The sequence below is a fragment of the Gopherus flavomarginatus genome, chromosome 6, assembly GCF_025201925.1.
Source record: "Gopherus flavomarginatus isolate rGopFla2 chromosome 6, rGopFla2.mat.asm, whole genome shotgun sequence".
In the NCBI taxonomy this organism is placed as follows: domain Eukaryota; kingdom Metazoa; phylum Chordata; order Testudines; family Testudinidae; genus Gopherus; species Gopherus flavomarginatus.
In genome coordinates this window covers 140,229,204-140,246,181 of record NC_066622.1, presented here as the reverse complement: position 1 = coordinate 140,246,181, position 16,978 = coordinate 140,229,204, and the positions used below count along the sequence as shown (strand labels likewise).

General features: G+C 55.1%; 1 protein-coding gene across 4 annotated transcripts in view; it reads right to left on the bottom strand.

The window, feature by feature from the left end:
- ABCC2 (ATP binding cassette subfamily C member 2) overlaps positions 1–16,978 on the bottom strand; it is a 529,482-nt gene that overhangs the window by 486,708 nt on the left and 25,796 nt on the right. For all 4 annotated transcript variants that reach the window (XR_007775107.1, XM_050958759.1, XM_050958758.1 and 1 more), the window contains 13 exons: positions 16,787–16,933; positions 12,709–12,793; positions 12,193–12,259; positions 11,268–11,394; positions 8,491–8,667; positions 7,009–7,176; positions 6,038–6,224; positions 4,461–4,584; positions 3,543–3,675; positions 2,719–2,938; positions 2,259–2,413; positions 1,424–1,579; positions 980–1,179 (listed from right to left, as the gene is read on the bottom strand). Coding sequence is in view for 3 of the 4 variants with exons in the window: in XM_050958759.1 (XP_050814716.1) it covers positions 980–1,179; positions 1,424–1,579; positions 2,259–2,413; positions 2,719–2,938; positions 3,543–3,675; positions 4,461–4,584; positions 6,038–6,224; positions 7,009–7,176; positions 8,491–8,667; positions 11,268–11,394; positions 12,193–12,259; positions 12,709–12,793; positions 16,787–16,933 (1,946 nt within the window). In the remaining variant the exon portion in view is untranslated. The remainder of the gene's footprint in view (positions 1–979; positions 1,180–1,423; positions 1,580–2,258; positions 2,414–2,718; positions 2,939–3,542; positions 3,676–4,460; positions 4,585–6,037; positions 6,225–7,008; positions 7,177–8,490; positions 8,668–11,267; positions 11,395–12,192; positions 12,260–12,708; positions 12,794–16,786; positions 16,934–16,978) is intronic.

The following is a 16,978-nucleotide window of genomic DNA, read 5'->3' as shown; positions in this document are numbered from 1 at the left end:
GTCTGTCATAATCCTCCGTTCCCGGCCAAACACCCAGCAGGTGCCAACTGTGCAGTGAACATACGTCACAATCCGCCATTCCTGGCCAAACACCCAGCAGGTGCCCAGCGTCACCCCCATTCATTCATAGCACCCAACAGCGCAGTGAACGCCCATCATAATCCTCCTCCCAGGGCCTCACCATAAATATTACCCCCAGGCACCTATTTCTCACACAGAACTTTTAGAGCCATGTAATGTAGGATATCATGTTCCACATCTGCTGGGAGTGAAAACTACCACTCGAGGAGGAAGCGTCTGAGATCCCACCAACCCACATGAGAACAATGGAGACAGTGGGTGTGTGTTTACTGTCTGGAATAGATGCAGGCTGGAGATTTACAATGACAAACAAACTCCAAGAGAGTTGTGGGAAGAGGGGCCATGGGCTAACAGACAATAGGCTATGTCTGTAAAAGAGGAGGTGTGGCCCATGTGGTTAGCCATGACAGGAGAAGAGACTCTGTTGGCCTAGTTCATGAAGAGTGGATCCCAGCTTTTTGGACTGGCCAAGTGCTGCAAGAACCAACCTTTGGGTGAGAAATACCTTATTAGACAGAAAAGTAACTTGTGAATAAGTCTAGGCTATAGATTGAGTGTTAGGTTTTTCTTTTACTTGTAACCTTATCTTTCCAAATCTTTAGACTTGCTTTGATTTGAATCTTTACCTCAAACTCTGTTAAATAAACTTCAATTTCTGCCCAAGTACCCGGTGCAGTCAGCCAAGACCCACCCAGAACATCCAGAGGCGGAATGAGGCTCTTCAGATAAGCCAAAGGTCAGGGGAGCCCCAGCTCCTAGTAATCCCCCTCTTCCCTCCCCGCCCCCCAGCCATCGAAATCACATCCACTGATTTTACTGTAGCTAGTTGTACCCAGCCAAGCCACACGATGAGTGCAGGTTCTGTTGGCCTGTCCCTTTGAGGGTGGAGTAATCTCACCTATTCGAGACAATCCAGGAGTAAACACTTTTCTGGTTTATGTCCACGATCCGGTCGTTGTGCTGCAGAAACCGCTCCTGGTGTCCATAGGCCCTGATCACAGACAGGCCTGACACTGTCTCACCGAAGTGGGAATAGATGGGAGACCTGGTGACGGAATCCAGACGTCTCAGCTGGCGGGATGTGGAGACATAGTAGCGCTGGGACCAGAGAAGCAGTTCTATTACTGCAATGTGCACCCGGGACCTTCCCACCCATGGCAGGTAGCAGAGACCTCAGTTCTGCTAGGTGTGTCTGCAGTGACACATGCTGGGCAGACGGCCTCAGCTGTCACAGCTCTGGGAATGCCCAAGGAAGGACAGAGGCCAAGCTCTGCCCTGCTCATTGTGTCGAGGCAAAGGCAGGTGGTGGCGAAAGCACTCCGAAAGTGCCAGAACCACTCACCAGCAGGAAGAAATAGAAGATGCTCAAGGGAATGATGATGAGGGCGAAGTAGGGGGTGGCCAGGCAGATCATAAGCAGGGTGCTGATGATGCCCAGAAAGCAGGTCAGCCAGCTACGGAAGGACATGGGGATGGTCTCATCCACGGTAAAGATGTCCTGGGAACAGATGGAGAAGAGGGGAGATGCAGGCAGTGAGACCAGGCCCTGCGAGACAGGAGGAGGCCAGAGAGCCCTGCACATGCTGACCCGGGAAGTTCTGATACCACTACCTTCCAGCCGTGGGGCTCAGCATGATCCTACTGTCCAGACAGAGAGACTGACACAGAGGGGAAGGGACTTGCCTCATGGGGCATGTCGTGAGTCAATAGCACAGCTGGGAAAATGAACGCAGGGTCTTGATTTCCAGCTCCCCATATTCTAACCATTAGACCCCACGTCCTCCAAGATCTGAGAACAGAACCCAGGAGTCCTGGCTCTCTGTGCCCCCCAGCTCTAACCATGAGACTCCACTCCTTTTCTAGCTCTACATGATTAAAGGCCAGTCGGGTTCCTAGTTTGGTCCCACCTTGTTCATGTCACAAAACGCTGCTGAGACCTGACCAAATGCTGCCACGTGAGGCTACTGACAATGCAGTGGGGCTGCTGGGGAAGGAGTCACGTCTCCACCAACACAGGAATTGCCCTGGGTGAGGGTTCCTAGGATAAAGCTACTGGCGCTGCAGCAAGAAATGTGCCTGTGAAACACTCGTAGGAACGTCCCTCTCTCTGCCGCCACCCCCAGCCCTGGTCCCGCCAGGCCAACAGGGCACAAGGTCCCCCCCGCACGAGCTCTCACCTTGGCAAATCTGTTGACGATGCGACCTGTGGGAGTCGTGTCGAAGAAGCTCATGGGCACTCGCAGGATATTGCTGAGCAGCTGCTGGTGCAGCACGCGGGAGGCCCGGATGGCACCTCGAGTAGCCAGGAGGGCTCCGGCCAGCAGGAAGGCAGCTAGAACGCATGCATGTGCCAGTTAGGGTCAGGCTCACGGGACCCTGGGCCTGACACCCACCCCGGCACACCAGGAGACATCGGGTGCTGGGCTGCCAGGGAGGCCTCAGCCCCCAGCTGCCTGCTCCCAGCTCCCAAGGAAATCTTGGCAACCCCATCCAGCACACTGGGGGAAATCTTGGGCCCTGGCAAACTGCCAGCTCAAGCAGAGGCCTGGGACCTCAGCAACCCTTCCCTGGGCTCTCCAGCCCAAGTGCCCCCAGCTCACAACATCCCATTTAAATTGGGTAGGTCTCCAAACTTACCCTGCGCTGTGCCCAGCGCCCCGAAGACCCCGATCCGCATGTCCCGCTGAGAGGTTGGGTAGGTCTGGTTCCAGTACCGCAGCGAGTCGTCGGTCCAGTCACTGAGCCACAGGTTGGACCCCATGAAGGCGGCATATTGTGCAACGTAGGTGATGAAAACCCAGGCAGAGAATCCCCAGCCCACGGCACGCAGGTACCGCAGGTACAGGGAGAACTTCACCTGCAAAGCAGCACAGCCTGTTGCGGCGTCCCACGGAGTCCAGCCACCGCATGCACCCCTGACGCAGCTACGCCTGCAGGCCACACCTCTGCCCTCCACACACAGCAGCACTCAACCCCCCCACAGCACTGCCCAGCCCCACCACAGCACTGCCCAGCCACTAGTCCCCCATGCCCTCCCCACACAGCAGCACTCAACCCCCTCAGAGCACTGCCCAGTCCCCCATGCCCTCCCCACACAGCAGCACTCAACCTCCCTACAGCACTGCCCAGCCCCACCACAGCACTGCCCAGTCCCCCATGCCCTTCCCAAACAGCACCATACAGCCCCCCACGCCCTCCCCACACAACATCACCCCAACCGTGCCCTCCCCAGCACTGCCCGCCCACCCTGCCTTCCTATAGCCGGCAGCCTACCCTCCAAACACATCCCGGCAGCACCCCTCCACACATCCCTCTTCACGCATAGGCTGGGAGCGGTGCAATGGGGGTCAGCAAAGCTGAGGGTCAGTTTTCTCAAGCAACTATTGTGGTTGTAAAGCAGTGAGCTGTGGGGTGGGATTTCATGGTGCCCTCACCCCAGGCCATGGGATCCCTTCTCTCACCTTTCCTGTTTCCATGGCCTCCTTCTCAATCAGCCTCTGTCCTGTCACCTCCTTGGCAGGCTGCTTGTCCTTGGGCCCCACCTCACCCGCTTGCAGGGCTTTTCGCAGGGACTTGGTGCTGCTGGTGCTAAGGCTGCAATAGGGCAACTGCTCATAGTTAGCAATGGGGCTTGGAGCCACCCTGGCACCCCATCCACCTCGCCCTGCACTGAGCCTCCCGCTCCAGCATGCTGGCTGCACCGGGATCTGCCAGGGACCAGCCATGGGACTCAATGACTTTGGCGAGAGAAACATTTCAACTGGACCCTTTGGAAATTCCTCCAAGTCCAGCGTTGTTCCCACCTTCTCCAGCTAAACAAGCCCAGCCTCCTGCTCCGGACACACCTTCACCCAGCCAGCGAGCCCCAGACAGGTGCTGACAGCCATCGAGAGAAGCCCGAGGGCTGGATGTGTGACATGCAGAAACCGCTGGGTAAGTACGAGTCACCAGTCATACTAGAGGGAAAGCTACTCAACTGCGCGATCCTGCCCAGTGCATTGTGGTGGAACAGGGAGAGGTGGGGTTGGAGGGCAGCTTCAACAGGGGAGTCTGGGGGAAGACAGCTGGAGAAACCCTGCAGACAGGAACTCGCCCAGCCTGGGCTGCAGAGCAGAACTATGACAGGCCCTCTCCGGATCAGCAGCTGAGCAAAGCAGAGGGCCCCACATGCCATGCAGGCCAGGGAGGCTCTAGAGTCCAGGGCTCTCAGATGCTTTCCCACAGGTTCCCCAAGAAGTGAAGTGTCACACAGGGCCCCTCCATCCCAGGAAGCAAAGCAGAGGCCCAGGGCATGGGGAGATGCCTATATAGGAAGCAGGAAGAGGGAAGGAAATGGAGAGGTTCGGGATGAGATCTGATGACTGGGGACAGGTTCCTACCTGCGGCTGAATACTCTCTGCTGGATGCTGGCTTCTCTTTTCAGGGTCATGGTCACTATGTCAGCTGGCATGTCCTCCGTGCTAGTCTCAGGGACCCCATCGTCTTGCTCCTCTGCAGCTCCAACTGAAGCAGCAGACACAGGAGTTAGGAGGCACCCGGACTGGATGTGGTGTTAGGCACTGAACAGAGAGCAGCACATGGCTCGGTAGAGCAGTGGTTCTCAAACTTCTGCACTGGTGACCCCGTTCACACAGCAAGCCTCTGAATGTGACCCCCCTTACAAATTAAAACCACTTTTTAATATATTTAACACTATTTTAAATGCTGGAGGCAAAGCGGGTTTGGTGATGGAGGCTGACAGCTCGCGACTCCCATGTAATAACCGTGTGACCCCCTGAGGGGTCACAACCCCCAGTTTGAGAACCCCTGCCGTAGAGCCACACCTGTGCTGCGTCCTTCTGCACAGCAGCCAAGAGCTGCCGCTGCTGTGACCAAGATGGCAATTTCCTGCAATATCTTCAGGAGCCCTTATTAAATTATGCTCACGTATCCTTGGGGTCCATTGTATTAAATGGTTTGTGTGTTATTGTGGGCTGGATGTATGTAACCTCTGGAGTGGGGAGATGTAAGTCCTGGGGGCTCAAAGGACTATATTAAACAATGTGTCGGACTAGAACAGACTCAGACCAAAAAGCGTAGAGTGGAATATACAGGGCATGGGGAATCCCCACCTCCAGTGATGCAAACCCCAGCCCTGAGGAGGGACCACTGTCTGCTGATCACTCTCGCTGTCCTCTGACAGGTTCCTAGCTCTCTCTGAAGCAGCTGGTGCTGGTGGCCCCTGCTGGAGATGGGGTACTGGATGCACAGACCCCTGCTCTGAGCTGGAGTGGGAACCCCTATGTCCCTAGGAGTAAGGGTGCAGCGTTCTCTAGGTGGAATTGTCCCAGTCCTTGCCAAGGCCTGTCTTGGGGAGACCACAGGCGTTTTCTGGCTTTGCAGGACTGCATAGTGTGCTACGGTGGTCACTGGGTTCGCTCCCAGCCACAGAAAGGGGAACGCCCAAGTAGCAAGCTGAGTGCATCTCCCAGCTGCAGCGCTGGACTCTGGGCATTGAGCTCCAGCCAAGCTCAGCAGGGAAGGAGAAAAGACCACGCTCTGGGAACCATGTTGGGTGGGAAGGTTCCCAGAAGGGGTTCAGGCTCGGTTCCTGCATAGCCACATCGCTCTTTCTGCTGACTCATACTGAGGCAAGACTAGCCGAGTCACACGTCTCCAGTTCAGGAGGAGGTAGGGTTGGAGTGGCCCCCCAAGGCAGAGGGGAAGGGGCAGAAACAGAAGGGCCCTGCAGAGACAGACCCAAGCTCCGGAGACAGCGTAGGCTGAGGCTCTCTTTGTATTAGTGTTACCCTCGTTAACAGAGGCGAACCCCAGGTGGGTGAGTTAGGGCTGTCTCCTTCCCTCCCCCCAACACTGGGGCGCTCTGGGCATACGTAGCACAAAACAGGACTCCATGGGCACTCTATGAAAGGCACCTGTACAAAGCTGACCCTGGGCTCAGCACCTGCCCACATACCTGTGGCCTCCCCCTCGGGGGTGCTGCCCTCCTGGCTTCCATACGTGCTCAGGAGCTGAGCAAAGGCCCCCTCGTTAGCCAGCAAGGTGCTGTAGGAGCCCTGCTCAGACACGGCACCGGCCACCAGCACCACAATCTCATCCGTCCTTGGCAGGAAACTGACACTGTGTGTCACCAGGATCCGAGTCTGCAGCGAAGAATGGCTCAGAGGTTACAGGGCTCCCCCCCGACCCCATGCCCCTGGCTTGAAACACATGCCACCCCCACCTCCAGCTGGGGACCCACAGAGCTCCCCCTCGCCCACCTCCGCCCCTGGCCGGGGACCCGCAGGGTCTCCCCTCGCCCACTCCCACCTCCGGCTGGAGACCCGCAGGGCTCCCCCTCGCCCACCTCCGCCCCTGGCCAGGGACCTGCAGGGCTCCCCCTTGACCACTCCCGCCTCTAGCCACCCACTCCTACTCCGGGCCGGGAACCCACAGGGCTACCCCTTGCCCACTCCTGCCCCCGGCCGGGGACCCACAGGACTCCCCCTCGCCCAGTCCCACCCCCGGCTGGAGACCCACAGGGCTTCCCCTCGCCCACTCCTGCCCCCAGCTGGGGGGACCCACCGGGCTCCCTATCATGCCCCTTCAGCCCCACCTGGGGATGCACAGAGTCCCCCTTGCCCTCCCCCACCCCTGGCTGGGGACCTGCGGGGCACTCTGTCATCTACCCTCACCCCTGACTGGGGATGCACAGGGCCCCCCTCCTCCACTCGCACCCCCAGTGGAGAGCCTGGAGATGTTCCTGTCACCAACTGCACAGAACTGCCCACCTAGCCAGCCCCTCATTCAAGCCCTCCGTTAAGCCACTAAGAGGCTTCCCTGGCCACAGAGGGGGCCAGACGAGAAGTGCCCCAGACGAGGGTTGATGGGGGGCATTTCCTGGTGGGGGACTGCTCCCTGTCACGATCAGCTCTGGGCTGTTCTCACCTTGCCCTGCAGCAGCCCATCCGGCCCCAGCACCTGGTCAAAGAGGTGCTTTCCCACGTGAGCGTCCACGGCCGACAGGGGGTCGTCCAGCAGGTAGATATCTGCATCGCTGTACACAGCCCTAGCCAGGCTGACCCGCTGCTTCTGGCCCCCACTCAGGTTAATGCCCTGGTGGGGAAAGCACCCGACTGTAAGTCCTGGTGCTCTCCCTGCACCCCAGTGTGCTGACCGAGGGGAGCAAAGTCTTTCACTGGTGCTCACTCACCCCCACCCAGCCCCATGTTCTCCAGACAGTCCCCCCAGCATCACACGCCCTCTGCACCCCCAACCTACCCCCACAGGCTCCAGACAGACCCTGAGCACCACACGCTCCTAAGCCCTCTGCACCCCCACCCTACCCATATGTTCTTCAGACAGCCCCTCAGCCTCACACGCTCTCTGCACCCCCCACCCTACCCCCATGTTCTCCAGACAGCACCCCCAGCATCAAACGCCCTCTGCACCCCAACCTACCCCCACAGGCTCCAGACAGACCTTGAGCACCACACGCTCTGATGCCTTCTGCACCCCCACCCTACCCCCATGTTCTCCAGACAGCGCTCCCCAGCATCACACACTCTCTGCACCCCTACCCTACCCCACCCCAACAGGCTCCAGACAGACCCTGAGCACCACACGCTCCGACGCCCTCTGCACCTCCACCCTACCCACATGTTCTCCAGACAGCCCCCCAGCCTCACACGCTCTCTGCACCCCTACCCTACCCCAACAGGCTCCAGACAGACCCTGAGCACCACACGCTCCGACGCCCTCTGCACCTCCACCTTACTCATATGTTCTCCAGACAGCAGCCCCAGCATCACATGCTCTCTGAACCCCCCAACCTACCCCCACATGCTCCAACGTCCTCTGCACCCCTACAGGCTCCAGACAGCCCCCTCAAAGCATCTCACGCTCTCTGCCACCCCCCACTTACCCCCCCATGCTCTAGACAAAGCCTGAGCACTGTATTCTCTCTGCACCTATCCCACCCTCGTGCTCCAGACAGCCTCCCTGTGCCCCATATGCTCTCTGAATCCCCCCATCCCCACGAGCTCCAGACAGCCCCCACCCTGAGCGCCACACATTCTCTGCCACCCCCTCCCACCCCTAGGAGCTCCAGACACTCCCCCAGTGTCTGCTATCATTGCCTCCCAAATACACACCCAGGGGCTGCTGCTTCTATCACCAAACATTCCTCCTCTGCCTCAGATACCCATGCACTTCTCCAACTCCACATACATCCTCTTCTTCTACCTTCCTCATACACCCACGAGCCTCCCATTCCTGCTACCACACGACCCTTGAGCTTCATACATTCACAACACCCTCCACCCTCTCTGAGCCACCCCCAGACACCTCCCCCTCTCCTATCCCCCACCTACGCCCAGCCTTCCCCTCCCATCACACTTCCTTCCCCAACATGCCCAGTGCCACCATCACCTTCTCTCCAATCTCCGTGAGGTCACCTCCAGGGAGCAGCTTCAGGTCTGGAAGGAGAGCACAGGCCTCCACAACCTGCTGGTACCTAGCCTCATCCAGGTCCGACCCAAAGAGAATGTTGTCCTTCAGTGTGGCGTTCTGTATCCAAGCCTGCTGGGGAACGTAGGCCACAGAGCCCTGGAGGGAAGAGCCCGATCACAGCTGCCTCATCCAGTCAGCAAGGACTTGAGCCCTGGACTGGGGGAGATGGGCCCAGGGTGGGAGCAGTCACATTAATATCTTAGAACTGGAAGGGACCTCGAAAGGTCATCAAGTCCAGCCCCCTGCCTTCACTAGCAGGACCAAGTACTGATTTTTGCCCCAGAACCTTAAGTGGCCCCCTCAAGGACTGAGCTCACAACCCTGGGTTTAGGGGGCTAACGTGCAAACCACTGAGCTATCCCTCCCCCATGAGCCTCTGTGCAGGGAACTCCACAAAGCCAAGATGAGATTGTGACACTGGCAGACCAGGTGCCAGCTCATGCCAAGGCCTCTAGGCCTCAACTGAACACTGACCAATACATCGCTGGAAACCAGCCTGGCTCAGCTCTGTGTCGGCAATGTTCAAATAAAGATTAAGCGTATGAGCATGTGGTCAGACATTATGAAATGCTGGTAGGAACTGCATGTAGTAATCTCACTTACAATATCTGTGTACTCACATTATGAGGTTATATTGAGCATTTACTTCGTAATCCTCTGTAACTGTCTACCTTGCGAACCAGGAACGAAGCATTAATGAATGTAAGATGCTGGCTTCCTACTAAAGTGGTTAGGCCCTGCCCCGCAAGAAAGCCCATTGAAACAAAGGAGCCATTGTGGAACATCAGAGGACAAAGCTTGGTTAATCGCTCCCCCAACTCCCAGGAAGGGGGCTCATTCCATCAGCTTGAGCTCTGGGGGAAAATGAGAAAAATTCCTGCCAAAGAAGCAGCTGGATCCTTTATATTACTTGGACTTTGAGGGCAAGGATTACTGGGCATAAACAAAGATCCCTGGTGCTTCGCATGGGTGAGCCCTGAAGGACACACTGAGCTTGCTTATTATAGAAGCTTCTATTACTTTTTGAAACTTTAGACTGGAACCCATTTCAATGTTTGTTTATTTGCTTTAGCTCTGTAAATAACACTCATTTCTTTTTCTTAGTTAATAATCTTTAGTTAATTTATTACAGAATTGGCTACAAGTGGGGGAGGGATAGCTCAGTGGTTTGAGCATTAACCTGCTAAACCCAGGGTTGTGAGCTCAATCCTTGAGGGGACCATTTAGGGTTCTGGGGCAAAATCAGTACTTGGTCCTGCTAGTGAAGGCAGGGGGCTGAACTCAAGGTCCCTTCCAGTTCTAGGATATTGGTATATCTCCTATTATTGTTGTCTTTGGTGTTAGCTCTAAGGTGCAATTGACCTGAGGTAAGTGACTGGTCCCTTGGGGCTGAGGGTAACCTGAATGTTGTTGTGATTTTTGGTGTAAGGGACCATCTATCACAAAGGCAAGTTTACCTGGGTGACAAGACAGATCAGAGTACCCAAGGGGACTGACTGTCTGAGACTCCCTGGTTAGGCTGTTATAGTGCCTGAGGAGTTTACACTTGGTACTTGGCTGATGGAATCATAGAACTGGAAGGGACCTTGAGTCCAGTCCCCTGCACTCATGAGTCCAGTCCCCTGCACTCACGGCCGGACTAGGTATTATCTAGACCATCCCTGACAGGTGTGTGTCCAACCAGCCCTTAAAAGTCTTCAATGACAGAGATTCCACAACCTCCCTATGTAATTTATTCCAGGGCTTAAGTATCCTGACAGGATGTTTTCCCTTACGTCCAACCTAGACTTCTCTTGCTGCAATTTAAGCCCATTGCTTCTTGTCCTATCCTCAGAGGTTAACAAGAACAATTTTTCTCCCTCCTTCATGTAACAACCTTTTATGTACTTGAAAACTGTTATCATGTCCCCTCTCAGTCTTCGTTTCTCCTCTCCAGATTAAACCAACCCATTTTTTTCAATCTTTTCTCATAGGTCATGTTTTCTAGACCTTTCATCATTTTTGTTGCTCTTCTCTGGGATTTCTCCAATTTGTTCACATCTTTCCTGAAATGTAAGTACAGAACTCACAACCAGTATGGGGTTTGTGCTCTGGTTTTTAACATACAGCTTGGCAGAGCGGATAATGCCTGTGACATTCAATGTCCTGCAGGGTAAATGTTGTTCACTGCATCTCCCCAGGACTTAGGGGGAAGAGGGTGCTGGAGGCTAGGACCCTAACCAGCCTTTCCACCCTACAGACCAAGGGTTTGCTCTTACGTCCATGAGCTGGGTGGATATCTATCCATGGCATCAAGCTGCCATGTGATCGGTCATGACAGTGGATGTCTGGAGCTTCCACGCCAGCAATAGCATGAAACGTGTGAGGGAGGACTGAAGAGTGTTGGCAGTCGGGTAGGGATGATTTGAGCAGTTGTGGGCTGCAGATCAGGATTGAGGGGCATCGGAAAGACATGCATGTGGGGAGCCCAGGGCTGGAAGAGCAGCGGGGCTGTGGGGCAGGGCTGAGGGGCACCAGCAGAGCTAGAGGGTGTCCCAGAGCTGGTATACCAGGGAAATCTGCAAGTCATGACCGAGGCGATCTGGCCTGGATCCTGGCTGGCTGGGGTGGGGTGGGGCTTGGCATTGCTGTTAACATCTCTGCCTGGGGTGGGCACTTATAAGTGCCCCCCAGGATCTGACGGCAGCTCCTCTCACCTGGATGTTAATGTGCCCCTTGAGGTTTTCCATCTCTCCTAGCACGGCTGACACCAGTGAGGATTTCCCTGAGCCCACAGCCCCGACCACAGCCACCAGGTGCCCAGGCTTGATATCCAAAGTGACCCTGGAAGGACGAGAGAGCTGGGACTCAGAGCAGCGCTGAGCAGCTACCAGGGATGTAAATAACGTGTAAAAACAATAACCATGTAACCAGCTGAAATTCTGTTGGTTACATGGGTAAACGTTTAACTAAGGAATTAGGGGTGCAGGGGCTGCTGCAGCATCCCCATGTTTTAGGCAGGTTCCCGCTGCTGCCCCGTGCCCAGGGATCCCTGCTGCTGCCCCTGCACCCAGCATCCCAGCGCACCCAGTATCCTGGTTGCCGGCTCATGCCCAGGGTCCCGGTTGCTGTCCCACCCCTGGGGGTCTGCGCCACAGTGGCAGCCAGGATGCTAGGCAGGGGTGGCAGCAGACCCCTGGGCACGCGGCCGGCAACCAGGATCCCAGGCGTGCGCGGCAGCAGCCGGAACCTTGGGCGGAGTTTAATTGTTAACAGAAACTTATAAGCCTCAAGCTTATTGGTTAACCAGTTAAACTTTTACGTCCCTAACAGCTACATTATCCAGGCTAAACGCAGGCTCCTTCATGGACTCCTGTGTCTCCTGGACTTGCCACCCGGGCCTTGCACGTGTTTGGAAATGTCATGAAAGGGCCCAGACCATGTGGTCAGCGAGAACAAGCCAGCGAAGTAGGTGTTTCCAGCTGCCCATGTCTCTGCTTTGGGGGATGTGTGCCCTGCAGTCCCAGGCCCCACCGGGGGCTGTGTTCCACCCATGACAGCACAAGGCAATTGCCTGGCAGGTCAATAGAAGAGAAGGGAGCCCCCCAGCACAGCACCAGGCCCCGGATGCAGCACACTCACTCTCTGATCACAGGCTCGGCATCCTGCTCCCAGGCAAAGGAGGCCTCGAAGAACTGCATCGCGCAGTCTGCCAAGAGAATGGGCAGTGCCTCAGAGACTGGGTGGGGGACAGCTCCCTCCCCAGCCCAACCCCAAAGTCAGTGTGTCCAGCCCCCAGGAGCCACCAGCCCACTCAGGGGCTCCCCCTCATGCCTGGTGGATCCTGGATTTGGGCCGATGAGGGAAATCCTCCCCAAAGGGCCCTGCACACGAGGGGAGGGTTGTTGTACCACAGGACCCTGCAAACCAGGTGCCCCCCGCACGCGGTATATCTAAGGGCCCCACACATGGGGTAGGAATGGAGGAGGGATTGTGCTTGGGGGCCCCACACACAGGGTGGGGTTGTGCCCAAGTGCCCCCCACATGCAGTGGTGCTGATGGGGAGTTGTATTTGAGGGCCCTGCACACCCATGATGTGGCAGCAGGCCCCCCACATTCACACCAGGGCCCCGCTGTGAGTCCTGGCAGTTTATTTACCAACACTGGGGTCACATCTTATGGCTGAGGGGTCCAGGTTGCCACTCCCCAGGTACCGCTCCAGCCGCTCGGTGGACACGCCGGTCTGTAGGACGCAAAAGGGGATGTCACACAGGTGAGACACAAGATCCATCCGAGTGGGGTAGAAAGCTCCAGAATCTTCCTGCCCAACCCTCACACCCTGGGGGCAGCTCCCCAGTTCTGTATGTCCCAAGAGATTGAACAATAAGGCAGGGACCATATGTCTGTGTGTGCAGCACCCAGAAGAGAAGGTTACTCCTCCTGTGCAGTAACTGGGGGTCTTCGAGATGTGTGTCCCTATGGACCCTCCCCTGTAGGTGCAGCAGCACCTCTTGTGCCTGGGATCGGAGATCTTCGATAGCAGCGCCCACTGGGCTGCATGTGCTCCTCCTCGTCTCGTACCATCTATATAGCGCTCTGCGGTCCAACCACCCTCAGTTCCTGCTCTGCTGCAGAGTCTATGTTTGAACTCCGAAGCAGAGAGGAAGGAGGGTAGGTAGTGGAGCACCCGTAGGGGGACACATCTCTCAGAACCTCCGCTACTGCATAGGAGAAGTAACCTTTCCTTCTCCTTCAAGTGACGTCGCTATGGATGCTCCACTGTAGGTGACTTCAGAGCAGTGCCCCTAGATGGAAGTGACCTCAGAGTGATGTTTACTAAGGCTAATAGGACACCGTGTCCTAGTCGGGCATCTGATTCTCATAGACTCATAGACTCATAGGTCAGAAGGGACCAATCTGATCATCTAGTCTGACCTCCTGCACAAGGCAGGCCACAGAACCCCACCCATCCAATTTTATACAACCCCTATCCCAGGACCGAGTTATTGAAATCCTCAAAAATGGTTTGAAGACCTCAAGCTGCAGAGACACCACCAGCAAGCGACCCGTGCCCCACGCTGCAGGGGAAGGCGAAAAACCTCCAGGGCACCTGCCAATCCGCCCTGGAGGAAAATTCCTTCCCGACCCCAAATATGGCGATCAGCTAAACCCTGAGCATGTGGGCAAGAGTCACCAGCCAGCACCCAAGAAGGAGTTCTCCGCAGCAACTCAGTACCCATCGCATGCAACATCTCCCCGCAGACCATTGAGCAGACCTGTCTGGTGGTAATTCAAGATCAATTGCCCAAATTGACGATCCTATCATAACATCCCCTCCATATACTTATCAAGCTTTGTCTTAAAGCCAGGAAAGTCTTTTGCCCCTACTACTTCCCTCGGAAGGCTATTCCAGAACTTCACTCCCCTAATGGTCAGAAACCTTCGTCTAATTTCAAGTCTAAACTTCCTAATATCCAGTTTATACCCATTCGTCCTCGTGGCTACATTAGTACTAAACTTAAATAATTCCTCTCCCTCCCTAACGTTAACCCCCTTGATATATTTATATAGGGCGAGCATATCCCCCCTCAGCCTTCTTTTGGCCAGGCTAAACAAGCCAAGCTCTTTGAGTCTCCTTTCATAAGGCAGTTTTTCCATTCCTCGGATCATCCTCGTAGCCCGTCTCTGAACCTGTTCCAGTTTGAATTCATCCTTCTTGAACATGGGACACCAGAACTGCACACAGTATTCCAGATGGGATCTCACCAACGCCGTATACAACGGTACTAACACCTCCTTATCCTTGCAGGAAATACCCCGCCTGATGCATCCCAAAATCGCATTTGCTTTTTTAACAGCCGTATCACATTGGCGACTCATAGTCATCCTGCTATCAACCAGTACCCCAAGGTCCTTCTCTTCCTCCGTCGCTTCCAACTGATGCGCCCCCAACGTATATCCAAAATTCTTATTATTAATTCCTAAATGCATGACCTTGCACTTTTCACTATTGTATTTCATCCTATTTCTATTACTCCAGTTTACAAGGTGGTTCAGATCTTCTTGAATAGTATCCCTGTCCTTCTCAGTGTTAGCAATACCCCCCAGCTTCGTGTCATCCGCGAACTTTATTAGCACATTCCCACTCTTTGTGCCAAGGTCAGTAATAAAAAGGTTAAATAAGATCGGTCCCAAGACCGATCCTTGAGGGACTCCACTGGTGACCTCCTTCCAGTCCGACAGTTCACCTTTCAATACGACCCTCTGGAGTCTCCCCTTTAACCAGTTCCTTATCCACCTTACAACTTTCATATTCACTCCCAGCTTTTCCAATTTAACTAACAGCTCCCCGTGCGGAACCGTGTCGAACGCCTTACTGAAATCTAGGTAAATTATATCTACCGCATTTCCTTTATCTAAGTAATCCGTCACCTTCTCAAAGAAGGAGATCAGATTGGTTTGGCACGATCTACCTTTAGTAAATCCGTGTTGCAGTTCGTCCCAATTACCATTGACCTCTATGTCCTTGACTACTTTCTCCCTTAAAATTTTTTCCAAGACCTTACATACTACAGACGTCAAGCTAACAGGCCTATAATTACCCGGATCACTCTTTTTCCCTTTCTTAAAAATAGGATGCCACATCGTGGGTAATTGCATAGTGCTGGCTAAAGGCGTCAGTTTCAGTTGTCAGTTGTCAGCATCAGTTGGCAAGTGTCAGTAATTGGCATGTTGTTCAGGCATGCTCCCGGCTTCAGCCCCACAGGGGGATGCCAGGGCTCAGCGCACCGGGTTTCAGCTGCAGGGCCCCATGGCCCCCCTGAAAGGCTCGTGGACTCCCAGGGGACCGCGGACCCCAGATTGAGAACTGCTAGCATAGATGCCAAGGGCTTGCTTGGTGCTGGCGGTTTAGTTGGTGCCACTGAGGATTATTTTCGTTGAAGCAGTGGGCACCGCTTTTGAAAGTCTTACACTGTCTTTCTCAATGCCAAGAGACAATGTTTCCACCTGTGATCCTGCCTGTTTAGGGTCCTTAGACCTGTCCTTCGCACCGGTACTGGAGGTGCCCAGACAGTCATGGGAGCTGTCTCACGTCTGTAGCCGCAACATCCTCAGAGCTCGCCGGGGATGCCTTTTTCTGAGGCAGCTCCTTAGAGGGGGAGCTAGTGGCCCTTTTTTTTCACCTGGGTGGGAGAGGGTGGGTTTCCATATGGTCATCAGCGAGTGAGGGTTGGCTGATGACTGTATGGATGGTGAACACCACACAGGAGAGGAATCAGGGCCAGGGTCTGGGGCTGGTGGCAGAAAACTCTCCATGAGTAAAAGTTTTAGCCTCAGTTCACAGGCCTTCAAGTTGAGGCAGCAGGTACACTTCTGAGAGACATGTCTCTCACCAAGGCAGCATATGCACCAGGAGTGACCGTCGCTCACGGGGATGGCTTCACAACAAGAGAGGCACTTCTAAACCTGGGAGATCTGGGCATAAATGAGCAAAGAGAGTTTCTCCATCGGGAAAGGCGTATTAAAAGAGGGAAACCTATGTTAAGCTAAAGAATAATGGGGAGGAAAGAGCAATGGAATTTTTTTTTTTTAGAAGGAAGAAAAATGAAAGGAAATGGCGAGTATCTACAAAAGAACAGAAACCCGACTTTTACTGCTATTACTAAAGGCTAGGGATGTCTGAAGCGCTCTGCTCAGGATCCCATCCCAGACCAAGGGCGGCTGAGAAGAAACTGAGGGTGGTTGGACTGCACAGCGCTATATTGACACCGCTCAAGGGGCGAGATGGGGAGGAGCGCATGTGCGGCCTGACGGGCACTGCTACCAAAGATCTCCAATCCCAGGGCAGGAAGTGCTGCTGCAACTACACTGGAACGCCTAAAGGGACACTACTCAAAGAACTGCAGCTCCAATCCTGGCAGGGCCTCTGGGTGCCACCGCAACACACGCAAACAAGAGAGGAAATAAATTTGATGACGGGCGGGTATGGAGCCCTGCAACCCAAGTCCTCCTGCTCCCCACTGAGTCCTGCAACCAGCACTCTGAGCCCTGTGCCCCACATGCTGATTCCTTCGCCCAAAGACTGGCCACTCGAGCTCCCTGCCCTGAGCCCCACACGCTGAGCCCTGATACCTCAGCCCCACACACCGAGCCTGAACCATATGATGCATTTGGGGGTTAACAAAAGGGCCCAAGACTCAACCCTCCTTCTCTCCGCCCTGCCCCGGGAGCTCACCTGCACCAAGGAGGAGATGACCAATGGCAGCGTGGCCATGGGGAAGCGCAGAACGTTGAAGAGGGAGATGGAGGTAAATGCCTTCTGTGCGTCTAGGACGTTCTTCTCATCCACCATGACGTAGACGGCAAAGCTGGCCACAGAGACCTGGGGCCAGGGAGTGTTAAAGCCACAGCCCCTCTGCCACTGCAG